The sequence below is a fragment of the Sphaerodactylus townsendi genome, linkage group LG14 (assembly GCF_021028975.2).
Source record: "Sphaerodactylus townsendi isolate TG3544 linkage group LG14, MPM_Stown_v2.3, whole genome shotgun sequence".
In the NCBI taxonomy this organism is placed as follows: Eukaryota; Metazoa; Chordata; class Lepidosauria; order Squamata; family Sphaerodactylidae; genus Sphaerodactylus; species Sphaerodactylus townsendi.
Window position 1 is genome coordinate 25,865,268 of NC_059438.1, and position 23,665 is coordinate 25,888,932.

A 23,665-nucleotide genomic window follows, 5' to 3' on the forward strand; every position below is an offset into this window, starting at 1 on the left:
GGGCAGGTCTCCGCACTGCTTTTCTGGCTCCCTTGGGACGGGGGGGCACTAGAAAAGCCCACGGCCACCTCCAGGGGCGAGTCTCAAGGGGGGACGGCAGGCAGGGTGAGCATCCCAGAAGCACACGGCGGCAGCCTCAGGAGCTCACCAGAGAAAGCACGGGGTTGGAGAAGAAAGAGGATACTGGGCCAGAAGTCCTGCAGTGGACATCTGTCTGTAGCCTCCGTCTTGCAAAGCAAAAGCAGTGCCTGCCCGGGCCAGAGGCTGGGCCTCGTCCAGAAAGTCTCCTCGCCCCCGCTGCCCTGGGCCAGTGCTGTATCGCAGTGGGCTACAGTATGGGTGAGAAGGCAGTGCTCTGTTGTGGCTTCGTGGGAGATGTCACCTGGAATAGAACCAGAGACTGGAAAAATGTAGGATTGCGCTTAAGCCCCGTGCTTCCGGCATCATGTTCCCAACACCTCCCATTTTCAGACCCCGTGCCACCGGCTGCCGTCTCGCGCCACCTGCTCTGCAAATTTAGGCTGTCTTGAAGGTGCCGGTCAGGACAGATGGACCAAAGCCACTCTTCCTGGTTCTGCTACTACGCAGGTGAGCCGCCTCGACTCGTGCCATTTAAACCCAAGTACAGAATCATAGAGTTGGAAGGGCTATACAGACCATCTAGTCCAACCCCCTGTTCAATGCAGAATCAGCCTAAAGAATCCCTGGTCAGTGTTTGTCTAGCTGGGAGCTCATCAACTCTCCAGGCAGCCGACTCCACTGCTGAACTACTCTCGTTGTAAAGAAATGTTTTCCTAATGGCTTTCTGCCCATCATTTATACCCATAATTGCCAGTCCTGTCCCGTGCTGTGAACTGGAATAGCCCCCTGCCCTCCTCCATCATGCCCCCCTGAGCCTCCTCTCCTCCAGACCGAACATTCCCGAGTCCCTCAGCCTTTCCTCCTGGGGTTTGGTCTCCAGCCTCCCCCCCCTCCTCCTCGCTCTCCTCTGCACCCACCTCACTTTTGGCCACAGCCCTTTTGGAGTGAGGCCTCCAGAACCACATGCAAGACTCTGGGTGAGGTCTGACCCAAGCAGTGTTGAGTGGGGCCATGACATCTTTCAATGTGGATGTTATCGCATTAGCCTTTTTTGTCTCAGCATCACCGTGCCTGCTCATCTGTAGTTTACAGCCCACCTGTACCCCAAGATCTTGCTTGCACATTCTGCTACTCAGTAGTTCACACACACACACTCCCATCCAGTAGAGCCAGGATTTTTCAGCTCTGAAGCCTGGGGGCTTTCTGTGGAGAAAGAGACGGTGCTTCTGGGTCACACTCCCTCTGACAACTCAGGGCAGCGTCCGTGGTGGCTGCTCCCTTTGGTCCTCACAACCACCCTGCGTAGTAGGCTTGGATGAGTGGTGGGACACAACCAGCAGGCATCATGACTGAGCCACTTAGGGGCCTGAACACGGGTCTCCTGAAGCCGGCTGCATCACTTTGAACGCAGGGGGACCCTGGAACTCTGGCTGCTTGGAAGCCCGCCGGTGGCCCGCCTGAGTGGGGCTTTGGCCACTGCCTGGCTCTGTGGGCAGCCCCTCCTTGAACAATGCGTGGTCCTTTCTGGGCCAGGGGTCTGATTAACCCCTTCTTGGCCTAGTTTCGCTTTCCTCTGCCCCCTTCCCCTCGGGTCTTCCTCCAACCTCCCTTCCTGTTCCTCTGTTGCAGTCAGCTGGCTCCTCTGCGGCATCTTCTCCTTCCTTCAGCCTTCTTGCCTCCAGGCTGCTGGTCCTTTCAGCTTTCCTTTGCCCAGGACCTCCTGGCCATTCGCAGCCAGAGGCGCTCTTCCCAGCCCCGCTGACCATTCCTCCTTCCCTGGCAGAAGGTGGGCCGCAAACAGTTTCTGCAGCAGCTCAGCTGGGGGGTATCCGGAGGCTTCATGGCGGACTGCGCCAGCCCCGCCAGCCTCCGCCTCTTCTTTAGCCCAACGGTCCAGGTTTGGTCTTCTGCTGTGCTGAGGGTGGCCGAGGGTCTGGATCGATGCTGCTGCCGCTCCCTGGGTGATCCAGTGGTGGGATTCAGCAGGTTGGTACCACTTCGGCAGAACCAGTTGTTAAATTGTGTGAATCCCACCACCGGAACCGGTTGTTGAACTAGCTGAATCCCACCGCTGCCTGGATCCCTCGGTGATGCTGACCTTTCTCACAGGGGACCAAGTCTGTTGGGAAGGAGAGGGGCTGTTTGCCTACAGGGGCCTGCCGGTCATGGCTGCCCCCCTTCAGGTGCTTCTCAGGTGAGGGGCTTCTGTGAGAATGGTTGATTCCCCTTTAAAAAGAAAAGCTGGACTCACCGTGACCAATATTTTACATTCCACGTGTGAAGAAGATTCATGCGTCAGAAGATTCCTATTATTGGGATGGGGGAATATTCCCCGCTGGATTTATGGACTTTTGTTAAGAACCTCATTCATATGTGTTAGCCAATGAGTTCTTTGGGTTTGTCGTCCCAGGAGCTGAGGGCAGGCTTCCGCTGTTTTATCCTTACAATGATCAAGGGGAAGTTGAGACGAAATGAATGGCCCAAGCGCCCCCCTGCCTCCCCCCCCCCCCACGCTGAGATTCCTGGTGAGCAGAGATGGGCAGGTGGGTCCCCCAGATCTTATACTGACAATGCTTCCCCCCCGCCCAGGCTAAGCCTTTTCCTTGGGTGCTCTTTGAATGACACTACTCTCCGGCCCCACTCGACACTCCCCATACTAGCTGCCAGCTGGGCATTGAGGTCAGGTCACCCCTCTGGTTCTGTTCATGTCAGAGGCACAGACCACACGGAAGAGGAGAACGTGCCCCCAGCGCCCGGGGCTCCAGCCAGGCAGGGGCTCAGGGGCTCAGTGTCCACTTTGCACGCAGAAGGCCCCAAGCGCAGTCCCTGGCCTGGTCAGCCGAAAAGGTCAGGCGGGAGAGGGTGCTGGTCAGCCAGGACCGGCCATGATGCCCCCACCGCCTGTCAGCCAGGCCCCTCCCTCTTCTCCCTGCTGGGACTCCCATTCAAACCTGCTGCAGCAAGCATGTTTGGGGCTTCCTTTTGTGGCAGCCGTTCCCTCCTGCCCAAGACTTGATGTTCCCAGAGAGGCTGGGATGGCTTGCACGCCCCCCTCCCCCCGCCCTCCTCAGCTGCTGCAAGGACCAGCCCAGGTCGCTGCGAGGACTGTTTGGCGGCCGGCTGGGGAGTCTGGTCTGGTTTCTCTTTGGGGCTTTCCTTGTGAGTGTTTCCCTCTTCAGAGGCCAAAGGCGCTTGCTGCGAGGCCCCTGTGGGGTGTGTGTGTGTGGGGGGGCTTCTCTGGCATTTGTGGTGGGAGGGTGTGTCCCTGTGCTCACAGGCCTGCGCATAGTTGTCCGTGGAGCTTCCCTATGAACCCCTGGGCTTATTTGGCGCCACTTGCATTGCGATTGGGGTTAGGCTGCAGGCCGAGGACCTGGGCTGGCTCCCTCCCTCCCCCCAGACCTCCTGCTGCCCAGACTGCCTTTCAAGCCAGGGTGCTCGTGACAGGAGAGCTTCTGGAAGCTCAACAGGAGCAGCCTTGGCCCTTTGTCTTTCCGGAGCGACGTGAGCCTTTGGTTTGGAAAAGAGGCGCTTCCCAGCCAGGAAGCAGAGGGGTCTCCAGCCGAGAGAGGGCTGCTCTGTGCTCTGGCCCTGGCTTGAGAGGCCGGCAGCCTCCTCAGGAGTTAGCCAAGTGCCGCCACGGTTGCTCACCTGCTGCCCCCCTTTGCCCCCGCAGCACCTTCAGCACCACGAGATCAGCATGGAGGGGGAGAGCTGCTACTACCACTGCATCCTCTGCAGCTACTCGACCAAGGCCAAGCTGAACCTGCTTCAGCACGTGCGCTCCATGAAGCACCAGCGCAGCGAGAGCCTGCGGAAGCTGCAGCGCTTGCAGAAGGGCCTCCCGGAAGAAGAGGACGAGGACCTGGCGCAGATCTTCACCCTCCGGAAGTGTCCTGCGCCTGAGGCGGGTGAGTCATGCTCTGACCCCTAACTCTGCCCCTTGTCTTGCTGTTTCAGAGAGGAGGAGGGAGGGGGCACACACACACACCCCCAGTGCTGGAGGCCCGTTGCCCTGCCACCTTCTTGTGGGTGGGTGGGTGGGTGGTGGCCTCCGTTTGCTGGCTGCGCTAGAAAGCCAAAGGGCTTTTGCTGGGGGGCGGGGCGGGGCTGCTGCTGGCTTAGCTAGATCCACACAAGGCCGTGGAGGCTGTGGGGTCGGGGCTGTGACCGGAGGACCGGGGACTTGCTGCTTCTGCACCCTTGCAGGGCCCTGGGGCAAAATCTCCTGCACCCTGCTTGCGGGGGGGGGGGGGGGGGGCACCACTGTCCTTAATGAGCTCACCAGCCCTGTGCTCCTTTTCCTTTGTGGTCGTGGCCTGGCAGCTCCCTTCAGTGTGCTGCCCAGAAAGGCCAGGGTGGGGGGCAGGGGGGCACACCAGTGGTCCTGGCCGGCCTCCCATCCACTCGGCCCTGCGTCACTCTTGGCCTGGCCCTGTGTGCTTGGCCTATGAGGGTGGCCATAGGTAGAGAGACCCTCTGGCTCCTCAGCTGGCCCGCAGTGCCCACTCTCCAGCCGCTCTGTCAGGCTAAGGGGGAAAGGAGCTGTTTTGGGGGCGCTGTTCTGTGGCATCGTAGCCAGATGAGGCTGGACAGGCCCAGCGTGGGAGAGGCAACCCAGGAGGCCTGGCAGGAAGTGGCTGTGAGCAGCACCGGGGCCACAGGGGAGGTCCGTGGCTTCCAGCAGCTGCTGCTGCTGCCGTGGTAGGGCAGGGTCCTTTCCCTCGGGTGTGGAGGGAAGGACCCGCCACGCCTCCAGGCATCCTGGGCTCTGCCCCTCCAGCGCCCCCTTGCTCATGCCGGCCTCGTCCTGTGGTCCCGTGGGGCCCTGGGTAGCGTCCGTGAGTCCAGACTCTCGGCAGCCTCAGGGTGGGCAAAGGTCTGCTGCCCTTGGGAGGCAGAGTTCTTGTCTTCCACTGCTCGGGTCAGGACCTGCTTTTGTGCTCAGTGTTTTTGCTGCCAGTGCCTTCCTCAGGAAGAGGCCTCATCCTTTGCATGCAGCTGGCACCGCAGAAGTTGGTGTGGACAGACAGCCCTGCTGGGCTGGCCTGTGGCCGAGGGCCGAGTGTCGCTCGACCGGGCCCTACGGCTGGGCTTCCCTCACCGCAGGCGTTGGCGGCAGCAGCTGATGGCCTGCGCAAGGGCTCAGTGTCGGTGACGGGCAACAGGGTGGGTTCTGAAGCCCCGGCAGTGCCTGGCTCTGGCCCCTCCCCCTTCCCACGGCAGGAGTCCTCTTGGGCAACAGGGGTTGCGTTGGGCTGCCACGGGATGAGAGGGGGGCATGTGGGCATCGGGGTTTCCCTGGGCTTTCTTTTGGGCTGCTCCAGGAGATCCTGGTCGTGTTCCTTTCCCCTGGCGGCCGGGCACAGCCTGGCAGAGGGGACTGTGGCATCCCATGCTTCTGGGCGGAGAGGCAGGCTCCTCGAGCGGCACCCCTCCTCCCGGCACGGGGGGGGGGGCATCTTTTACGTGGCCGACCTTGAGCACAGGCTTCAGAGAAAGGCAGCGCATGATTGCTTTCCCGCACTGAAAGCAGCACTGAAGAGTCCCCCGCCTGCCTGGGGGTCAGAGATTGAAGCATTGCTTTATTTAGACGGCAGCATTCTCCCCCTTGTGTGTTTTTCCTCACAGTGGGTGAGGTGGCTGAGAGAGAGGGATGGGCCCACAGTTTCCCTGGGAACTTCCGACTTCCTGTCTGACGCTGTCCCCACAATGCCGGGCTGGCGCTCTGGCTCAGCTTGGAGCTGCAGGAATAGCCCCAAGAGGGGACAAAACCGGTGGGCAGCCTGGGGTGGCTGGGTCTTGGAAGGGAAGAGCGGCTCCCGTTCGTGGTGGGAGCACCCTGCCCTGCCTCTCTTTGGTGGGGAGCTGATCTCTGCAGGGTACGAAGGACTTGATCCTTTCCCTTTCCTTGGAAGTTCGTTGCGGACTCGGGAGAGGGGCTGGAGGGCCTGGTGTGGACACCACCCCCAACCCCCCAAGCACTGTTTTAATGAGAGCCTCCCAGGGAGTGCCTCGTGGGAGGATTGTGGCGCGCAGCAGCGCAAAGGCATGTTGCAGCCGCCCGCTCTGAAGCGTGGCAGGAACCTCATCAAGGCCCAGCCGGCTTCGCAGGCGCTTGTCCTCGTCGGCCACGGCTGGCTTTCATTAAGCAGCAAGAGAGGAAGCTCCGGCGGCGGCGGCGGCTGACTCGTTCCAGAGTGTTTTCCTTGTTCGGCTGCATCCGAAAGCCACGGCTGAGGAGGAGTCAGTCGGCAGCCGTCCTGGCAGCTCAGCCAGGAGGAGGCTTGGCAGTGCTTTGGGGTCCCCCTGCTGGCAGCTTTTCTGCAGGAAACGTTTCCCTGCCGCTGCAGTGGGATACGGCGCGTGGGCACGCGTGAGAAAGAGGAGGGGGAGTCCTTTGCAGTCGCCCCTCAAACTCGGCTGGCCGGGCTGGTCCCCTGGAGCACACACCCCCTTGCTCCCGCCCGTGGGTTGCCGTCACCAGCCTGGCACTACCTGAGGCTGTTCCCCGTGGGGTGGCACCCTGCACTCCTGGGCAGTCTGGAAAGTGGCTGTCTCGCCACGCACGGGACGGGAGGAGCTTCTTCCCTGCAACGTGTCTCAGACTTCTGTTGAGGGTTCGTCCACAGTGTGCCACCAAAAGGGAAAAGCACTCTTTGGGGAAGCCCCCTCACGCTTCCAGGTGTGTGAGGGTCAGTACAGTTTAGGGCAGGGGTAGGGAACCTGCGGCTCTCCAGATGTTCAGGAACTACAATTCCCATCAGCCTCTGTCAGCATGGCCAATTGGCCATGCTGGTAGGGGCTGATGGGAATTGTAGTTCCTGAACATCTGGAGAGCCGCAGGTTCCCTACCCCTGGTTTAGGGCATCATGGATTTACAGGGAAAGGAGGGGATTCGAGAACTACTCTGCATTGGGTCGGCGGTGGGGGCTTCTCTTTCTCGGGCGATGGTAACACTGAACAGTAGCTGAAGGAGAATGTCTAGGGGGTGGACTGCGGTGCTGACGGCCGCTTTTGCTCAGGCTGGAGGAGGGAGTCTGTTTGCTAAAGCAGCGGACAAGGCTGCAGCCAGCCGGGGGGGGTGGGGGGGGGCGGGGGGCTGCATGTTCAGGGGTTCTTACAAGATAGCAGGAGATCATTTTTGCAAAGTCCTGTTTTTGAACTTAAACCCCCCCCTGCGGTGTGAGCCTGCTCCCAGAAACAATCCAGATGTGATCCCCCTAGAGATCCCTTTCTTCAGGGTAACGGGGGATATGATTGCTCCAGGATGCCCACTTTTGCCCAGTGGTGCTATGACTCCATTTTGACCCTTCTCTCAGCCCAATCCTTTTGAGCTCCCGTTGGGGTTTCTCCGTGTTCCTCCTCTGGCCAGGCCAAGACTGGCTGTCCTTCAGGGCCTTTGGCTGCTGCTCAGGCCTGCACACGTGCCGTTTTGGCTGAGGGCTGGTTCTCCAGAAGTGGCAACTGGCCATTGTCACAGGCAGGGGGCAAAGGGAGCTGGCAGGTGGGGTGGAGAGCTCTGAGCACTGGCGGGCAAGGTGGGCTTTTCCTCTGGGGTGGGGAGGGGCGCAAGATCAGGGATTGCAGCCGGTGGGCTCAGGAACGCTCCATGTTTATGAATCCTGTGAAGACACGAGCGCCTTCCCTGCGCACGGAGGGGAAGTTTGTGCGTTCAGTGCCAGGGGGGAGGAGGAGCGCTTTGTGGTCTGGTCTCACTTCTGGATCAAAAGCGGCTGCATCTCCAGCAGCGGGTTTGAGCAGAGGGCGTCCGCTGTGTTCACAGCCGGGCTCAGCCAGCTCGTTTTGTGGTGAACCGCCGTGTAGACAGGCCCTGAGGGGTGGTTAGCAGGAGGCTTGTTGGTTTGGTTCTCCCTGCTGGACCCAGCGAGGAGGGTGTCCAGGCCCGAGGAGACGGGCTGTGGCTGGCAGTGGTCATGGACATGGCATGGCTGCTCCACGGACCAGCACTGAGTGTCCAGGTGGGGCAGAGTTGGTGGCCTGGGAGTTTGGTGGTGATTCTGCCCTTCACTTGCCGGGGGCCAGGACACCCTCTGTGGCAGCCCACCGCAAAGCCGGGGGGCGGGGGTTGGTGTGCCGTGGATGGGACGGGGCAGAAGTCGGAGAAGGCTTGAGAGCATTGCAAGCGTCCTTTTTGCCAGCAAGGTCGTTCATAACTTGGCTGCGCTGCTGATGTACAGTCGGTGATATTGATTGATTAATGTATAAAAAGCACCAAATGCATTTGCTTCTATGAGAGAGAATAAAGTGCAGGCGAGCCTCTCTTTATTTTCACCTCATCCTTTTGTTTGAAGGACATGCCCCCCCCCCCCTTGTTTTGCAGGCTTCATTTAAGGGGGCTACAAAAAGCCAGTTTCTGCCAAGTAATGTGTTCACAAAAGGGACATTGATTCACATCAGTATCGCTTGAGTGACCCTTGCTAAGGAGGGGCCGTTGCATTAACCCTTCTCTGCACCTGCAGCGCGCTCGGCCTCCTCCGGCTTGGAAGGGGACAGCACCAGAGAGGGGTTGCCTCCGCTGCCCCTCTCTCTCCCCCTGCCCCACCATGGAGCCCCTGGGCCATAGCCTGCTTTGGGATTCCCTCCCAGGCTGCTTGCTGGCTGCGTGTGAAGGAGTTCCCCAGGCAGAGGCCCGTCCTGGCTGGCCGGGTGGGGTGGGGTGGAGGCCCTTTTCGTTTTCAGAGCAGCTTCCTGGGAGGGGAGCAGCAGGCAAAGAAAGGGGAAGGCAAGTCCAGGGGACTGGCCAGACGTTGAGGACCCAGGGATGGCTGTGTGGCCTGCTGCTGGAAACAGGGGTTGCCTGGCCAGCCCAGCCCAGTGGGTTCCTTCAGAAGGTGTGGGGAGATCTTGCAGCAGAATAGGACCTCCATTGGCATAGCCCCCCCCCCTTGTTTGCTCATATGAATAGTCCATCCCCTTGGTGCCCTGGGGGCAGGCGCTGTCTTTTGTTTGGCTGTACGACTCCTGGCCCAGCCAGGCTCCCAACCACTATGGTGGCCAGAGCGGCTCCAGTGCCCAGCCTTGATTGCGCAAAAAGAGCCACCTCCCCTTCCCGTGCAGAGGTGTCCTCTGGGGCAAAAGGCAACGCTCTGTGGGGCCGCAGGCAGGCAGGTATGGTGGTTGGCGTTGGCCTGGCTGCCAGGCGGCTGACGAAGGAGGAGGCTGGCTACAGGGACGCGCACGTCGAGCCAGACGGCCTGCCTGGGGGCTGTCTTTGCTGTCCCGCACGCCTTTCTCCCTTCCCTGTTCTGATGCGGGGGGGGGGGGGTGCACGTGTTGGGAGCCCCTCTGGCAGAGAGCGGATTTGAAAATGGGGGCAGCTCCTCGGTCTGATGCGCCTTCCTGCTCCAGGCAGGTCGCTCCTCGGGCTGGGCTGTGATTTCCTGAGGATGTAGTGACTTTTTTCATGTTGCTCTTTCAATTGGACCGGAGCTGCTCAGGCAGAAAGCGCCCCCGCCCCACCCCGACAAGGTCACCAGAGCAGTGACTGGTGGGGGACATGTTTGTGGGGCTGGGTAGTGTGTGCATGAACTCCTGTGGCTTCTGAGAGGAAAATTAAGCTTGCCTGTGCAATATTTGTACAGGATTTTTGGGTACGTGTCTGCAGAATGCTGTGGAGGAGGACGTGTTGTTGATGGATTCTTGGTGCTGAAGGAAAACATGGCACTAAGAAGCAAAGATTTTAAATCGGGGAGAGTCTTGCAGCTTGAGCGAGCGACTCTGACACGTAATTGGTCGGGGCTGAAACAGACCGTTTTCTGCCATGGAGATCTGTGTTCTGACTCTCTCAGGGCGGTGCGTGCAGGTGGGCTTTCTGGAGGTGGCTCCAGAGGCCCCTTTGGAAATGGCAGGGGGAGCTCCGGGGGGGGGGGGCGGGGGAGGCTTCTGCTGAGTGGTGGGCAGAAGGGGGTGCAATTAAAGGCAGGACCCAAGAGCATCCCTCAGAGCACAGCCGGGCCAGTCTCTTTCCAGACTTGTGTGTGCAGCCCTGACATGGAGACCCCCGACTTCTTTGCCCTCAAGGCCTGTCTCCCGGTGGGAGTGCAGAAGGCTGCGCTGGGCTGCAGCTGGAAGCCCTGGCCTGGGAAGGACACCTTGTGCCAAGGTGGGAGGCCAGAGCATCCAGATGCCCCAATCAGTGCTGGTTGCAAGATGCCAGATGGAGCTCAAGGGTTGCCCTGGTGGCATCCTGGAAATGGTCGGCATCACATTCAGCCTTGCTCTGCTTTCTGCTGTTGTCTTTGTGCTGGCCACCCACAGCTGTGTTCTGGGGAGGGTTCTTCATGAAAAATGGGCTGTCAGTCATGTGCAGGGTGAAGAAAGTGGGTAGAGAGAGCTTTCTCCTCCTTTCCCACAATACTGGGGCTCAGGGGCCCAAAGTAAAACCAGCTTCAGGACAGATCAGAGGCAACCAGTAACCCAACTGCCCTGTCCCTGGGGGGCTGGAGAGACCCAGGAGCTTTGAGGCCCCAGGCCGGTCCCAGAAGGAGAGCCCCATCAGTGGCCACCAGCTGTGGGAAGCGGAGGGCGCATCCATCTCCTCTGGGGATCCTGTTCGCCAGCCCCCAAGACAGCTGGTTGGTTGCTGTATGAGTCAGGATGCTGGCCTAGATAGGTGGCTGATCGGATCCATCCAGGCTCTTCCGGTCGCCTTTCTTTAGCTGAGATGCACATAGAGGTGCTGCTCTTTTCCCAGATGGTCCTCAGAGCCGATGAGGCAGCAGCTCCCGAATCTTTTTGCCAGATGTTTTCAGCCCTTCGCCTTCAGGTTTTCCTTCCCCGTCGTTCTCCGTGTGGCCCTCGATCCTTCTTGTTGGAAGTGCCTCTTCCTTTTCCACTTTCCAGCACATATCTCGTGAGGATGCAAAATCCAACAACCAGATCTCTGAGATTTGAGCGTAAAATAAAAGTAAACTCTGCTTGAAAACACTTTAGCGGGAAGCCGGGCTAATTGTAAATCAATGAGTCTTAAAATGCAGCATTGATCTCTAGTTAGAAGTTTGAAAGGGAAAGCGGTAATTACTGTGCTCCGAAGGTAGATTTTTTCTCTCCTGAGTTCTGGGCAGAAAGAAGACTCATTAAGGGCAGCGATTTGGAAGGTGGGTAATTAGTTTTAAAAGTGCTTTTCTGATGCTATTGCTTGGTCTAGAAAGGGCTGGAGTCCTCCCAGGTTGATAGTTTGAAGCCTCAACAAGGTGTGATTTCCTTGCTGGGCTGGAGGTTGGCCGATTCTTGGGTAGCCGTCCAGGGCCCCTGCCTGTGACACAGCGTCTTCGTCAGCTGGTGTCTGTTTGTGGGGCTGATGGGGCAAAGGACGTCTTCTTCTTGGGGGGCAGGTTCTCCACTCCCTTGGAAGTGGGAGGTCCCCCATCCTGGGGCTGCTAGGAAGTGGCTGGTGGGCCTTCAGCACAGGTGGGTCCCGCCCTCGGTCTCCACCTCGAGGCCCAGAAAGAGGATCATCACCGTGCCAGGCTCCTCTGCCTTGGCAGGTGACCAAGTCACGACTCCCTTAAACAAGGGGCGTGTGTCAAGAAGGTCTTTCCTGCGGCTGGGCCCTGAGATCCCACAGGGGCCTGGAGATCGAACGGTTGAGCTGCTTCAGGCAACGCAGCAGCAGGCTCCTCGAATGCCGCAGGGCTGCTGAGGAGATGCCCTCCCTCTTGCTGTGGGGCAAGGGACTGCTTGCTGCTAGAACGAGCAGCTCCGGGCTCCAGCCCAGCAGGCTTTCCCAGGTGCCCCAGGCGCAAGGCAGCCAGGCCCAAAATGTCAGTCTTGTTGGAGTGCCGGGGAGAGCAGAAGACGTGACGTCCACCTGGGGGCATAAAAGGCCCCCGGGCCCGAGGAGCATTTGTTGTGCTGGTCTGTCTCCTTGGCCAAGGCAGGCCATTCAGGGAAGGTGGAAGCACAGGCATAGCTGGCAGGTTCAGGTAACGGGTCTCCTCGGCAGGATGAGCTGCTGTCCTTGGAGATCAGGCCCCCCCCCGCCCCCCCCAGCTGCCCCTGAGCCTCTTCTCTGGGCTGAGCCCGGGCTCTTCCGTCACTAAGAAGGAAGTCGGGCCAAGTGGGGGAAGAGCCTGAGGGCAAGGGCAGCTCTTGGCTGGGGTGCTCTGGGTGTGACCCTTGGCTGCAGGTCTCCCGGCTGCCCTCTTTTGCCCTTGGGAGCTGTGGACTGATAGGGCCAGGCCCTCTCGTCTTGCCCCAGGCATCTTGGGACCTGCATCCTTGAGGGGCCGCCTCTCCCTCTGTCTGCTGGGCAGCTCAGTGCTCCAAGAGGGGTCTCGGTCCTTGCCAGAGATAGCTTTTGCCAGTCACGGCCTGGCTTCCGCCTCTTTCTGGAGTGCCTGTGAAGTTTGGGCTCTTCTGAAGAGAACCCGCATGAGAATCTGGTGGGCTGCCCAGTGTGCAGATGGACCTCCCATGGGCCAGGGGTACTTAGGAGTCCCTTGGCTTCTGATCACAGTGTCCACTGGGGGTTATAACAGAAGAGAGGGGCACGCAAATATCCTGGACCCAGACCATGAAGGGCTTTAAACATCAGCATTAAAACCTTGAAGCCGATTCAGTTCTCAACTGGCAACCAGTGCAGTTCGCGCAACACCGGTGATGTATGTGTGCGCCACGGTGACCCCGAGAGGAGCCGGGCAGCTGCATTCTGGACCAGCATAGAGTGCGTCACAGTAATCCAATCTGGAGGTGACCATCGCGTGGGTCACTGTAGCCAGGTCAGAGAACGATAAGTAGGGGGCGAGCTGCCTTACCTGGCGAAGGTGAAAAATGCCAGTTGGGCAGCCTTGGTGAGCTGGGCCTCCATAGACAACGTGGAATCCAGGATCTCTCTCAGACTCTTGACCGTTGAAGTGGGTTCAAGTGGTAGCAGAACAATCAGGAAGAAGCTGGAAGGAGTGGGCGGCTGAATGAATGTGCACACCCGGTTTTCCTTTTGTGGAAAGCAGGCCTGCCATTCATGGGTGGACTGGGAGCTTCCTTCCCTCCTTCCTTCCTTCCTTCCTTCCTTCCTTCCTTCCTTCCTTCCTTCCTTCCTTCCTTCCTTCCTTCCTTCCTTCCTTCCTTCCTTCCTTCCTTCCTTCCTTCCTTCCTTCCTTCCTTCCTTCCTTCCTTCCTTCCTTCCTTCCTTCCTTCCTTGTGATCTGTGTGTTGTGCAGGGCAGGAGTGGGTTTTGACCGCAGACCCAGCTGTGGCAGAAGGGGGGCTAACAGAAACATCTGCTCATGGAAAAGCGGAGGCCCTTGGCATAGCAGAGCGGCGTGGCTCTAACTCCAGCCTTCTGGCAGGCGTTGAAGCGAGTGGCAGCCGCTGGCCAGAAATTGATTACATTAATTGATATGCCAATAAGAGAGCTTGTTACCTCTGCCATTGGTTAGGCCAGCTAACAAGTCCTGCTGATCAATGAAACCAATCAGGGTTTCAGCCTTTAATAAGCAGCGTGGTAATTAATGTAACCCATAAATGAATTAGCCAAAGTAGCTAATGTTCCGGTTAGTGCATTGAATGGCCGGCTGTGGTTTGGGTGGGCAGGAAGGTGTCCAGGCGAAAAGTGGGTGACCTCTGGTCTCCAAGCAGCAGGCCGGGAGTGGGCGGCTGGTGGCCTCTCCTGCCGGGGCCTGCGGAGCTCCAGCCCCAGAAGACCACTCCGTCTCTGTCCGAGGAGCAGGAGGGCTGACTCTTGTGACGCGGTGGGGATGGGGGCAGTGCCGTTCATATACTGAAGCCATTAAAATCTCTGCTCCCTGCATTTGCTGTTGGTTCAAGGTGGCTTGCAAGCATTAATTAAAGCATTGCAGATTAAAACCAAATAAAATAGCCCCACCCACCCCCAAAGATGCTGGCTCTTCATACGTTAAGATGGTGTAGAAGTGCAGAGAGTTATCTTTTGCTTAGTCCTTCCTGTGAAAGGCATCGGGTAAACATCTGGTGGAAGGGAGTGGCCTGGCTGTGCTGCCTCAGAGTGGCCCGGCTGCTCAGACGCAAGGGAGGAAGCCGAGCTCAGGAAGTCCGGCTTCCAAGCCCAGCCCTTCATAGACCAGAAAGTCTAGGGTGGCTCTTTTCCGTCGATGGCTCTGCACGACCCTTTCCTGGTAGCCCCCCTCCCCACTGAGCATGTGGTCATCATGGAGATCTCTCGAACGAGGGGTCAGGTGGAGAAGGTCCGTCTCCCCCTCTCCCGGTCTTTGGGTAGCCCCGTGACATTGGCAGCCAGTGAGTTCAGGACAAGACAAAATGAATTGGTAATTGATGGTTTACTTCCTTTGTCCCTGGCCGTTCTCCCCAGTGGGAGCTCAGAGCAACTGGCACCGTTCTCCTCCTTTTTATTTTGCCCTCACAAGGACCCTGCGAGGTAGTTCAGGCTGAGTGGCCCACAGCCACCTTGTGAGATTCCGTGGCAGAGCGGGGACCCCAGAGCCTAGTCCCGCCCTCCGACCACCACAACAAACTGGGTCGTGACGGCAGTTTGGATCCCCTGTTTTCAAGTGGGGAGGGGAACTGCTGGAGGGCAGGTCTGTGTCTGCCCCCCAGGCAGACTGCTGGGGCACGGGCACAGGGCGAAGTGTTGGCCACTCTGCCCTGTTGGGGGACCTCCCAGGGGATCCCCCGCTCTGCCCTTGGGTGAAGGACTCTGCTGGGTCGGCCCATGGGAGTGTTGCTTCCACCTGCCTCAGCTTCCTCATTGTAAAGGTGGGGTCGGACGATAAGAAATGGGCCGGAGAAAGGAGCATCCTGTGGCCTGCAGGGAAGGGAGTGCAGCTGGTATGGGGGGGGGGCTGAGAAGGCCACCAATGGGCAGAGGGTGCCCAGAATGCCACTCGCAGGGCCTCCCAGCGCCAAACGTGAGACTTCCTTGCGGCATTTCCTTTACATTGTTAGGTATTGACCCTGGGAGACCCCCTGTAGACTCCCTAATTGGAAATTAATACTAGATCAATGCCGTGAGCTATTTGCATATTGATCATAAACAACTTTGAAGGCACCAAGTGTGTCTCGGATCAATAGGGCTCTCGGCAGGCTGCGGCGGAAGTCCTTCCCGGCTTCAGTGCTCAACATGCAGTTAATGATTGGAGACGTTCAGTGAGAGCTGGGGGGGGGGGGAGGGGAGCAGTGGAACCAGCCGCGCCTTTTTGGGCTGGGGGTGGGGGGCAATGACATGGGAGTGGTCCAAGCCCAGCCTTTCTCACCCCCATTGCCGGGTCAGCTGAAGGTGGCTTGCAGCCAGAGCTCTGGGGCCGGCTTCCGACCGTGACTGCAGGGCTTGAGCCAGGAGTCTTCTGGGAGAGGGTGGCTGGAAGCGGCAACACTCCCCTGCCAAGGGTGGGAAGGAGGCCCGCGGGTTCCTGGCCAAGTGGCTGAGACCAGGCCTCGAGCCCCTGTCCAGAGGGCTAGCAGAGGGGCTGGGCCATCAAGGGCTCACGTGTTGGCCCTCGGGTGTGGATTTGGAGCGTGACCCCAGGGGAGCCTCCTGAAGAGGAGGAGGGAAGGCAGAGTTGCTCCGTTTGTCCAACTCTGAGTGGCCTCCCAGGAGGAGGAGCTCCTGGAGTCGCAGGCTGAGGTTCCTGGGCAGCTGCAGGCCTGGCTTTGGGGAGCTGTTTGTCGGGGGGGGGGGGCTGTGGAGAAGACGGTTGGGGCCGCCTCACATGGCCCTTCATGCGCAGCAGTCATGAGACCCTGTTGGTCGCTCCTGCCAAAGGCCTCTGTCCATGGGACCAGGTGCCTCTCCGGCCGTCTTTTGCAGAATTTAGTCGCTCTGCGCCTTTAAGCTCCATCCTGCTTTTTGGGGTCCTTTTCAGTGGAAGGCTGCAGACCCTTCTCCTGTTCCAAAGGGGCAGCAGGGCTGGGAGAATTTCTGCCCGAGCCTTGGAGGCCGGAGGCGTCACCTGGGCAGCTTCATCGGAAAGGGCGGGTGGCCGTTACCAGGCTCACAAGCTGCTTTAGTTTCGGCTGAGTCGGATGCAGGCGTGGTCTCTTCTGACCGGTGTGGTCTCTTCTGACCAGCGGGGCCTCTGACAAAATGAGCTTCGACACGCAAGTGTTTGCACCCTGGGAAATGTTGTTGGTCTTCGAGGTGTTCCTGGATTCGAACGTGGTCCAGCCCCAAAGGAACCCCGTTACCCTCCCTTCCGCCTTTCCTCCTGCTCCACAGGCTTCCAAATGGGTTAAGAGCCTGTGGGAGCCCCCAAAGAGCAGAGCTGGGCCACCACTCTGCTGGGCATAGAGAGCCGCTCCTCCACAGCGGGGGGCTTCCTTCCGTAGCCATTGTCAAGGGTGACCATGGACTAGTCTTGGCCTAGCCTGTCTCACAGGGTTGTTGTGAGGAGCCAGTGAAGGACAGGAGAGCCGTTGGGGTCCCAGCTGGTGAGAAAGATGGCACCGGAGACATGAGGGAAATACACAACCCCGGGAAATCCGCGTGGAGGTGGGGAGGATGCTGCTGTCGGGGATGAATATCTAAAGAAATAAAACCCTTCAGGGTAACACTGAACAAATAGTTATCCAGTATTGCAGCTGATGAAGGAAGGTGTCGTGCCGGGTGGCAGCCCTCTCGTTCTGGGCCACTAGCAAGGCTGACCCTTTTCCAACAAACTTTCAAGAATAAATGTAACGTTTCTTCTTCCCTAGTAGATTAATGATGTACAGACCAGATTTCAAGTCTGAGCTCTCCAGACAGGTGTGAAATTCTGGGTGTGCCCAGGTAGGTAGCTGAGGAGCAGGACCATTTACTGAGCATTTGCGTACGTGTCAACTTCCGTGATCTGCTGTTTGGAGCCTGACACAAGCTGCCTCCCTGTTGAGGCCGCTGGGGGGGCGAGGTGGCCCACGGAGGGTGCTCAAGGGGCCCCACCCTCTCGCCACCCTCCTCTGGGTGCTTCAGCTGTCTCCCAGCCCCATTGGCTCCCCTTGCAGAGCTCCCGGGGGTCTGGAGGCAAAGCAACTTCTCCACTGTGGAGTTGCTACCTAGAAGCCTGCGTGTCGCTCTGACATGGGTTCCGTGGTGCCTTTAAGGAGCTCAGGCTGGTATTCTCCCTGCCCCCTTCCTTCTGTCCTCACAACAGCCCTGTGAAGTGGGTGAGGCTGGGGAAACGGGAGCCTGCCCCCAAGGCCCCCGGGAGCTGCGTGGCTGGAGCGAGGCCTCCTGGCCCAACCTTGACCCAGCCTGGCTGTCCCTCCCAGGGCCACAGTCTGGCGGGAGGGTGGGTGGGTGTCTTGCCTGCCAGAGCAGCTGCCGGGTGGTGCTTGGAGGGGGCTTTCTGGCTAGGTGGGGGCAGGGGCACCCTTTCATGTTTCAAAGAAGCAGCTCTGTGTACAATTAGAACTTGTTTCTGATAAACCTCATTCCAGGAAGACGAGCTTTTAACAAAAGGCTTTTGACAGCTGCAGGGTATTTCAATTTTTTTTAAAGCCGAATGAAAAATCAATATATTTTTTCTGGGTTATACATATTCAGAACAGGCGGGATATTTCCATTATAATGGAAAATGGGAGTCTGCTCCCATCTCGCCTGTCAGAGCTGGACCGGCGCATTTTCCAAGCCACTGCTAAATATTTCAAACCCGATTTGATTGTGGTTCATGACAGCTAATGTTTCTCGGCTCTTGAGGTGGGGGCGGGGGTGGGGGGGACATGCTCTATTTCCCCCCCTGCTGCACTCTCTTTCCCATCTCTGCTTCCTGAAACTCTGCGCCTCTTTTGATGAAGGCTGTCATTGTGTTAAAGGAATGCTGCTGGGGGTGGGGGGGCAGGGGAGAGCTCCACAGAACCTGGCTGTTTTCTGCGGGGGGGTCGGTCCATGCACTTGGGGGGGCACTTTTGTTCTGTGATAGGAGGCCTGGGGCGTTGATGTGGCTGTTGGTTGTGTTTAGGTCAGGGGTTGGCAGAGTCCTGGAGGGAGAAAGCGGGGCTTGGGCAGCAGAGCTTTTTCCCCTGCTGCCACCCCCCACGCCCCAATTGGGTGGCATGCTCTATTGGAGGAGGAGGAGGAGGAGGAGGAGGCAGGCACGTCTTGCTCCTGGGGACAGGAGGGAAGCCCTCTCCCACATTTGCATGCCATCCTCCAGGTGGGGCCTGGGGATCCCCATAGAATTGCAGCGCCTTTCCAGACTCTGTAGAGGCCAGTCCCCCCGGAGGAAAGGGGTGCTTGGGAGGGAGGGAGGGCTCCGTGGCCTGGGGCCCCCCGAGGTGCCTGTCCTTTCCCGGCTCCACCAGCAAAGCTCAGCCTGGCTCTGACACCCTACCTGAGTGGCTTCCCAGGAAGGCTCTGTGGTGCCCCAGCCCAGAGTGGGGCATGTTGTGCCCTCCCTGGAAATTGCTTTGGGGAGGGTGCCAGAAAGGCCCATGGGGGGCAGAGACCGTTTCCTCTCCTACTTCTGTCCCGTTTGCTGGCTGGGACCCAGAGGCACGGCTGGGTCTCCTTTGCAGGGCTGAGAGGAGGAGAGAAATGGCCGGTGGGGATCCGTGTGTCTTCCTCATTTTTCTACCTTGATTGGTATTCATAGCTCACATTTCCCTGTTGCTGTCAGCCTGGGCTTTCATCCATTTTAAAGAGCTATTTTCCCTCTGTTGATGATGATGGTATAAAGACAGATGGTGTAAGTGCTTGTGAATGTCCTATTTTATTTCCTCTGAACCAGACGGCCTGCTGGAAAAGGCCCATTGTTTCCACATGCTTCTGAGAGCTGCCCGAGAGCCCCGGCTCCAAGCAGCCACGGGCAGCCCCTTACTGGCCACGCGGAGGGTGACACCTCCAGTTGACTTCTGGGATTGCAGGAGGAGCTGCCGGAGGGGAGCCAGCAAGCCCAGCCCCCCTTGCCACTCTGCCCTACAGGTGCTTCCCGGGGCTCGAAGAAATATGCCAAGCAGCCCTGCTTCAAACCGTTCTCCCCACCCCCGCCCCCCAGTTTGCTGCAACAGCAGCATATTTTAAAGATCCTCCTAAAACCACGACCAGCAAAGCAAAAAGGCTTCACAATCATAGAGTTGGAAGGGGCCATCAACCCCCTACTCGGTACAGGATCACCCAGTCATAGAGTTGGAAGGGACCACAAGGGCAATCCAGTCCAACCCCCTGCCATGCAGGAACACACAGTCAAAGCACTCCGGGTCATCCTAGAGCATCCCAGACAAGCGTTTGTGCCGCTGCTGCTGCTGAAAGACTGCCAGTGCGGGGGATCTGGCCACCTCTCTAGGTAGCCGACTCCACTGCTGAGCTACTCTTCCGGTGAGCAGGACCTGGCCCTGCCGGCAAGTGGCCGGGGTGCTTTGGAGGGCTTGTAAGCGGAGAGGTTTCTGCTTGGTGACGTGGCTTCTCCCACCCGCTGCCCTTCTTGCCTTCCAGGAGGCTCCGTGGCAGATTCTTCACTCCAAGCTTGCTGCTGCTGCTGCTGCTGCTGCTGCCACTTCAGTCGGCTGCTGCCAGCTGACCTGGGGCGCCCTTTCCGTACCCCTCTTTCTTAGCAGTTACAAACCCCCCAGGTCTTAAGCAGGCTCAGACCAGGTTTTGCTCCAGGCGCTGCTCTGCTTGCTGCTGATCTGCTGGGGTGAAAAAGAGGGTTGCTGAGAGGACTTGTTTCTGTGGGTCCCCAGCCCGCAACCGGAGGCCAATTTCTGGGCCATCCAAGGTGATGTTCTTGACCCACCTGGTTCCTCCTCACCTGTGGGACTGTGTGACCCTTGTCCTCCAGGGAGTTTGTGAATGCGGCTCCTGGGGGCTCAGCTGCAGCCACCCAACGCCCCACTGTCTGTTGATGCGCAGAAGTCTGAGCAAGCCCTGTGTGGGGCCTGCCCTCTGGTGTCCAGTGTATGGCTGTTCCTGGGAGATCAGGGAAGCATGCAGAGATATGTACCATAGACTCAAAAAGCTGGAAGGGCCCTAAAGACCACCCAGTCCAGCCCCCTGCACCATGTAGGGTGAAGCACCCCTGACTAATAGTCATCCAGTCTCTGCTTAATGGCCTCCAAGGGGGGGTGCTCTCACCATCCCTGAGTGATGGATTCCACCGTGGCTCTGCCCTTATTGTTTAAAAGTTTTCCTTCCTGTCTCCCCCCACTTATAATTTCAATCCATTAGTACAAGTCCTGTCCTCTGCTACCAGCAGAAAGAGGGTCCTACCCTCCTCCAAATGACAGCCCTTCAAACCAGTGGTGGGATTCAGCAGGTCCACACCCCTTCGGCAGAACTGGTTGTTCAAGTGGTGCTTGTAAACAACCGCTTGTTAAATTATTTGAATCCCACCACTGCTTCAAACCCTGGTATTCCCCGTCTTCCAGCCTCCTCTGCTCCAGGCTGAATATTCCAGCTTCCCGCAGCTGTTCTTTGAATGGCTTAGTCTCCATAACCCAAACCATCCCTGTTGATCTCCTCTGCGCACACTCTACGTTTCTGGTGAACATTTCCTCTAGAACCGGGCACGGCCTTCCAACGGGGGGCTGCCCAGCGCAGGGTCCAGTGGAGCGCCTTCCTTTTGTCTCCCAGTACGGCGACCGGTGCAGCAAGGTCTCCTCGGCCTTGAGCTACTGATGGGAGAGCCTCTCCCCATCGGCTGGGGGGCCCCAGGCCATGCAGCTGCTACAGGGACCAGGAGGCCCCCCTGGAGGGAACGTTTTGGCAGCCTTCCTTCCTGGTGCTGGGGGGTGGAGATTCGAAGGGCCTCTCCAAGGCACCGGCTACCAGTTGGGCTCCTTGGCTTGAGAACTGCTCTGTTTGCGTTCTGCTTCTTTGCCTGATCTCTGTTTTCCTTGACTTTCAGAGGAGCCGGTTGAAGACACCGAAGGGCCCAGTGAGATGGCTGCCGATCCAGAGGAGCCTGTGCAAGACTCAGACAGCGCGGCCGACAAGGAGCAGAGCCAGTGGGCAGGTAGGTGGGCCCCGCTGCCCCTCCCCCCTCCCCAGTCCAGCTGGCCCCCTGAAGCTTCTCCCCGATATTCTCTCAGTCTGTGAGCTCATTTCCTTCACGCACACCCTGCTGCTGCTGTCACTTTTCCTTCCCTGGGCTGGCTTTTGAACGTTCCCACAAGGAGAGAGTCGACACACGAAGCGCCTCCCCCAGCTTGGGGGAAACAGTCGCTGGATGAGCAGTGGGATGGATCTTGGGGGCAGGAGCCAAACTTAAGGGGCTCTGAGCAGATGTTTGCACATTTAGTTGTCCAGACAAGCACTGTTTGCTCGTGAAGAACCAGTTGGGGGCAAAGATGGACACGTGTGCTGCTGCTGCAGGAGGGGTCGGGGTTGTGCCGCTGCCACTCCCCTCCCCCTGTTTTCAGAGGGGAGCCGGTTTGAAGCCTATAAAATTATGGGGTAGAAAATGTTGACAGAGAGAAATCTTTCTCTTTCCCACAATACTAGAACCAGGGGGCATTCATTGAAAATGCTGGGGGGAAGAATGAGGACTAATAAAAGGAAACACTTCTTCACACATCGTGTGATTGGTGTTTGGAATATGCTGCCACTGGAGGTGGTGATGGCCACTCACCTGGATAGCTTTAAAAGGGGCTTGGACAGATTTATGGAGGAGAAGTCGATCTATGGCTACCAATCTTGATCCTCCTTGATCTGAGATTGCAAATGCCTTAGCAGACCAGGTGCTCAGGAGCAGCAGCAGCAGCAGAAGGCCATTGCTTTCACATCCTGCAGGTGAGCTCCCAAAGGCACCTGGTGGGCCACTGCGAGTAGCAGAGTGCTGGACTAGATGGACTCTGGTCTGACCCAGCTGACTTGTTCTTATGTTCTCATGTTGGTCTGCAGCAGAACAGCCAGGTGGGAATCCAGGAGCACCTTAGAGACAACAAGAGTTTTGGGGCAAGAGTTTTCAGGAGTCAAAGCTGCCTTAGTCAGATCCTTCAGTACCTAGTACTTGACAAAGGGGGCTCTGACCCTCGAAAGTTCTGTTGGTCTCCAAGGTGTTCCTGGACCCCCGTCTGACTGAGCTGGATCCAGGGGGCCTCTCAGCTCGTGGCCTCCCTTTTGGTGCCTTGCGCGATGCCTGAGGGCAAGTGAGCCAGTGGCTGCCTAGGAGGTCTCTTTCCTCTGCAGGAATCTTTGTGCTGACCTCATCTGAATGTCTCAGGCGGAGGCAGACTTCTTGAGTACCAGGGGCTGTTCCTTTCTCCAGGGTCTCCCATGGAGAAGGGTCTTTCTGGTCCCCTCCGGCCCGAGCCAGCAGGAGTGGAGCCAGGAACCTTCCACAGACCAAGGCAAGGCTCAGTTCCTGAGTTGCAGCCCTGCAGCTGGCTGGCGCCTTGCTCCAAAATGGCCTGCCAGGACCACCACTGTGCATGTCCTGGGGCGTCTGCCTCTGTGCCGCTGTCACGTGGAGCCCCCCCTCTCATTTCCCACCACTGAAAATGGTGGCTTCTTGTTCCTGGATGCAGGTTTGCCTCTGGCTCTTGGTCTGAAGCTGTTTCCAGGGCGGCTGGGGGCACACTTTGGATCTGGTTCCCATCTGGGTTGCCTGCTTGGCTGTGTCCATCTGCTGCTGTGGTTTCCTCCATGTTGCAAATGCACTGACCTTATTTATGTGGCCCGACATGGCCTCAGGGACTTCCTAACTGGTAACTCCAGAGGCCTCCTGGTGCTGCAGGCCCTGCTGCTCTGGGTCTCACTTCTGCCTGACATGGGCCCCTGCAGCTCCACCTTGAAGAAGTTGATTGGCTTGGCTTGGCTTGACCTCTGTGTCCCTTGGCTTTCCTTGGCTTTGGCTCTCCTGGGGGAGCGTTTTCCAAGTGGAAGCCCCTGGGAAGATTCTTTCTCTGCTTTTCTCTCCCTCTTCTTCTCTCCCCCCCCCCACGTACCCCCCCAGCAAGTTGGGGCTTCACAAACCCTTGGGGACTTCTGCCCACTCTTCAGTCGGAGGCGTTGCTTCCAGCGCAGCCGGCATTCTGGTCAGCGGCTGAGGCAGGCGGGGTGATCAATGCAGACAGCAAACTCCTGGGTGTGCTGCTGCTGCTGCTGCAAATGTCCAGGGCGGGTGGTGAGCTACTTTACGGAATGTGAGAGCTGAGAACCCCGGCTTACGGAAAGCCGCATGAATTAATAATCATTTAATTGGCTCCTCTGTTACGCCGCTGGGTTAGTGAGTGCGAGTGATGGTTCAGTGAGGAGAAGAGGGTGGATGGGAAGGGGCAGGCCTTTGGGGCGGGGGCCCACTCTCCCCCCGCCGGCTAAACTTGGACTGGGGCTTGACTCTGTGTGGCACCGCCAGATAGGAAAAGGCAGCGGCTGCCCTTTGGGCCAGTCCTGAGCACTTCAGCCAGCTCTTTCTTGGGGGGGCGGGGGGGGAGGGCATGGAGGACAAGAGGCATTTTATTCCCACAAACACCTTCTGGGGTAGGGTAAATTGTGCAGGGGCTGCTGGCTTACCCCTTCCTGTCTTGAATGCAGCACGAACCCTGTCCCTTCCGGGTCCTGCAGGGCTTCGTCTCCCTCCAGAGATGCCTCCTCGTGGGCGATTCTTCCCTCCCCCCCCTTTCCCTGATGCCTGGAGGGGCCTCCCAGAGCACACCTGCCCCTCCCTGCCCCTGCACCAGCCCTCCCTTCCCGGGATGAAGCCAAAGTCTGCGG

At 58.6% G+C, this 23,665-nt stretch overlaps 1 protein-coding gene across 1 annotated transcript in view; it reads left to right on the forward strand.

The window, feature by feature from the left end:
* ZFHX3 (zinc finger homeobox 3) overlaps nucleotides 1–23,665 on the forward strand; it is a 208,796-nt gene that overhangs the window by 163,111 nt on the left and 22,020 nt on the right. Inside the window, 3 exon segments of the mRNA XM_048515775.1 lie at nucleotides 472–588; nucleotides 3,758–3,992; nucleotides 20,856–20,963. Coding sequence (XP_048371732.1) covers nucleotides 472–588; nucleotides 3,758–3,992; nucleotides 20,856–20,963 — 460 coding nt within the window.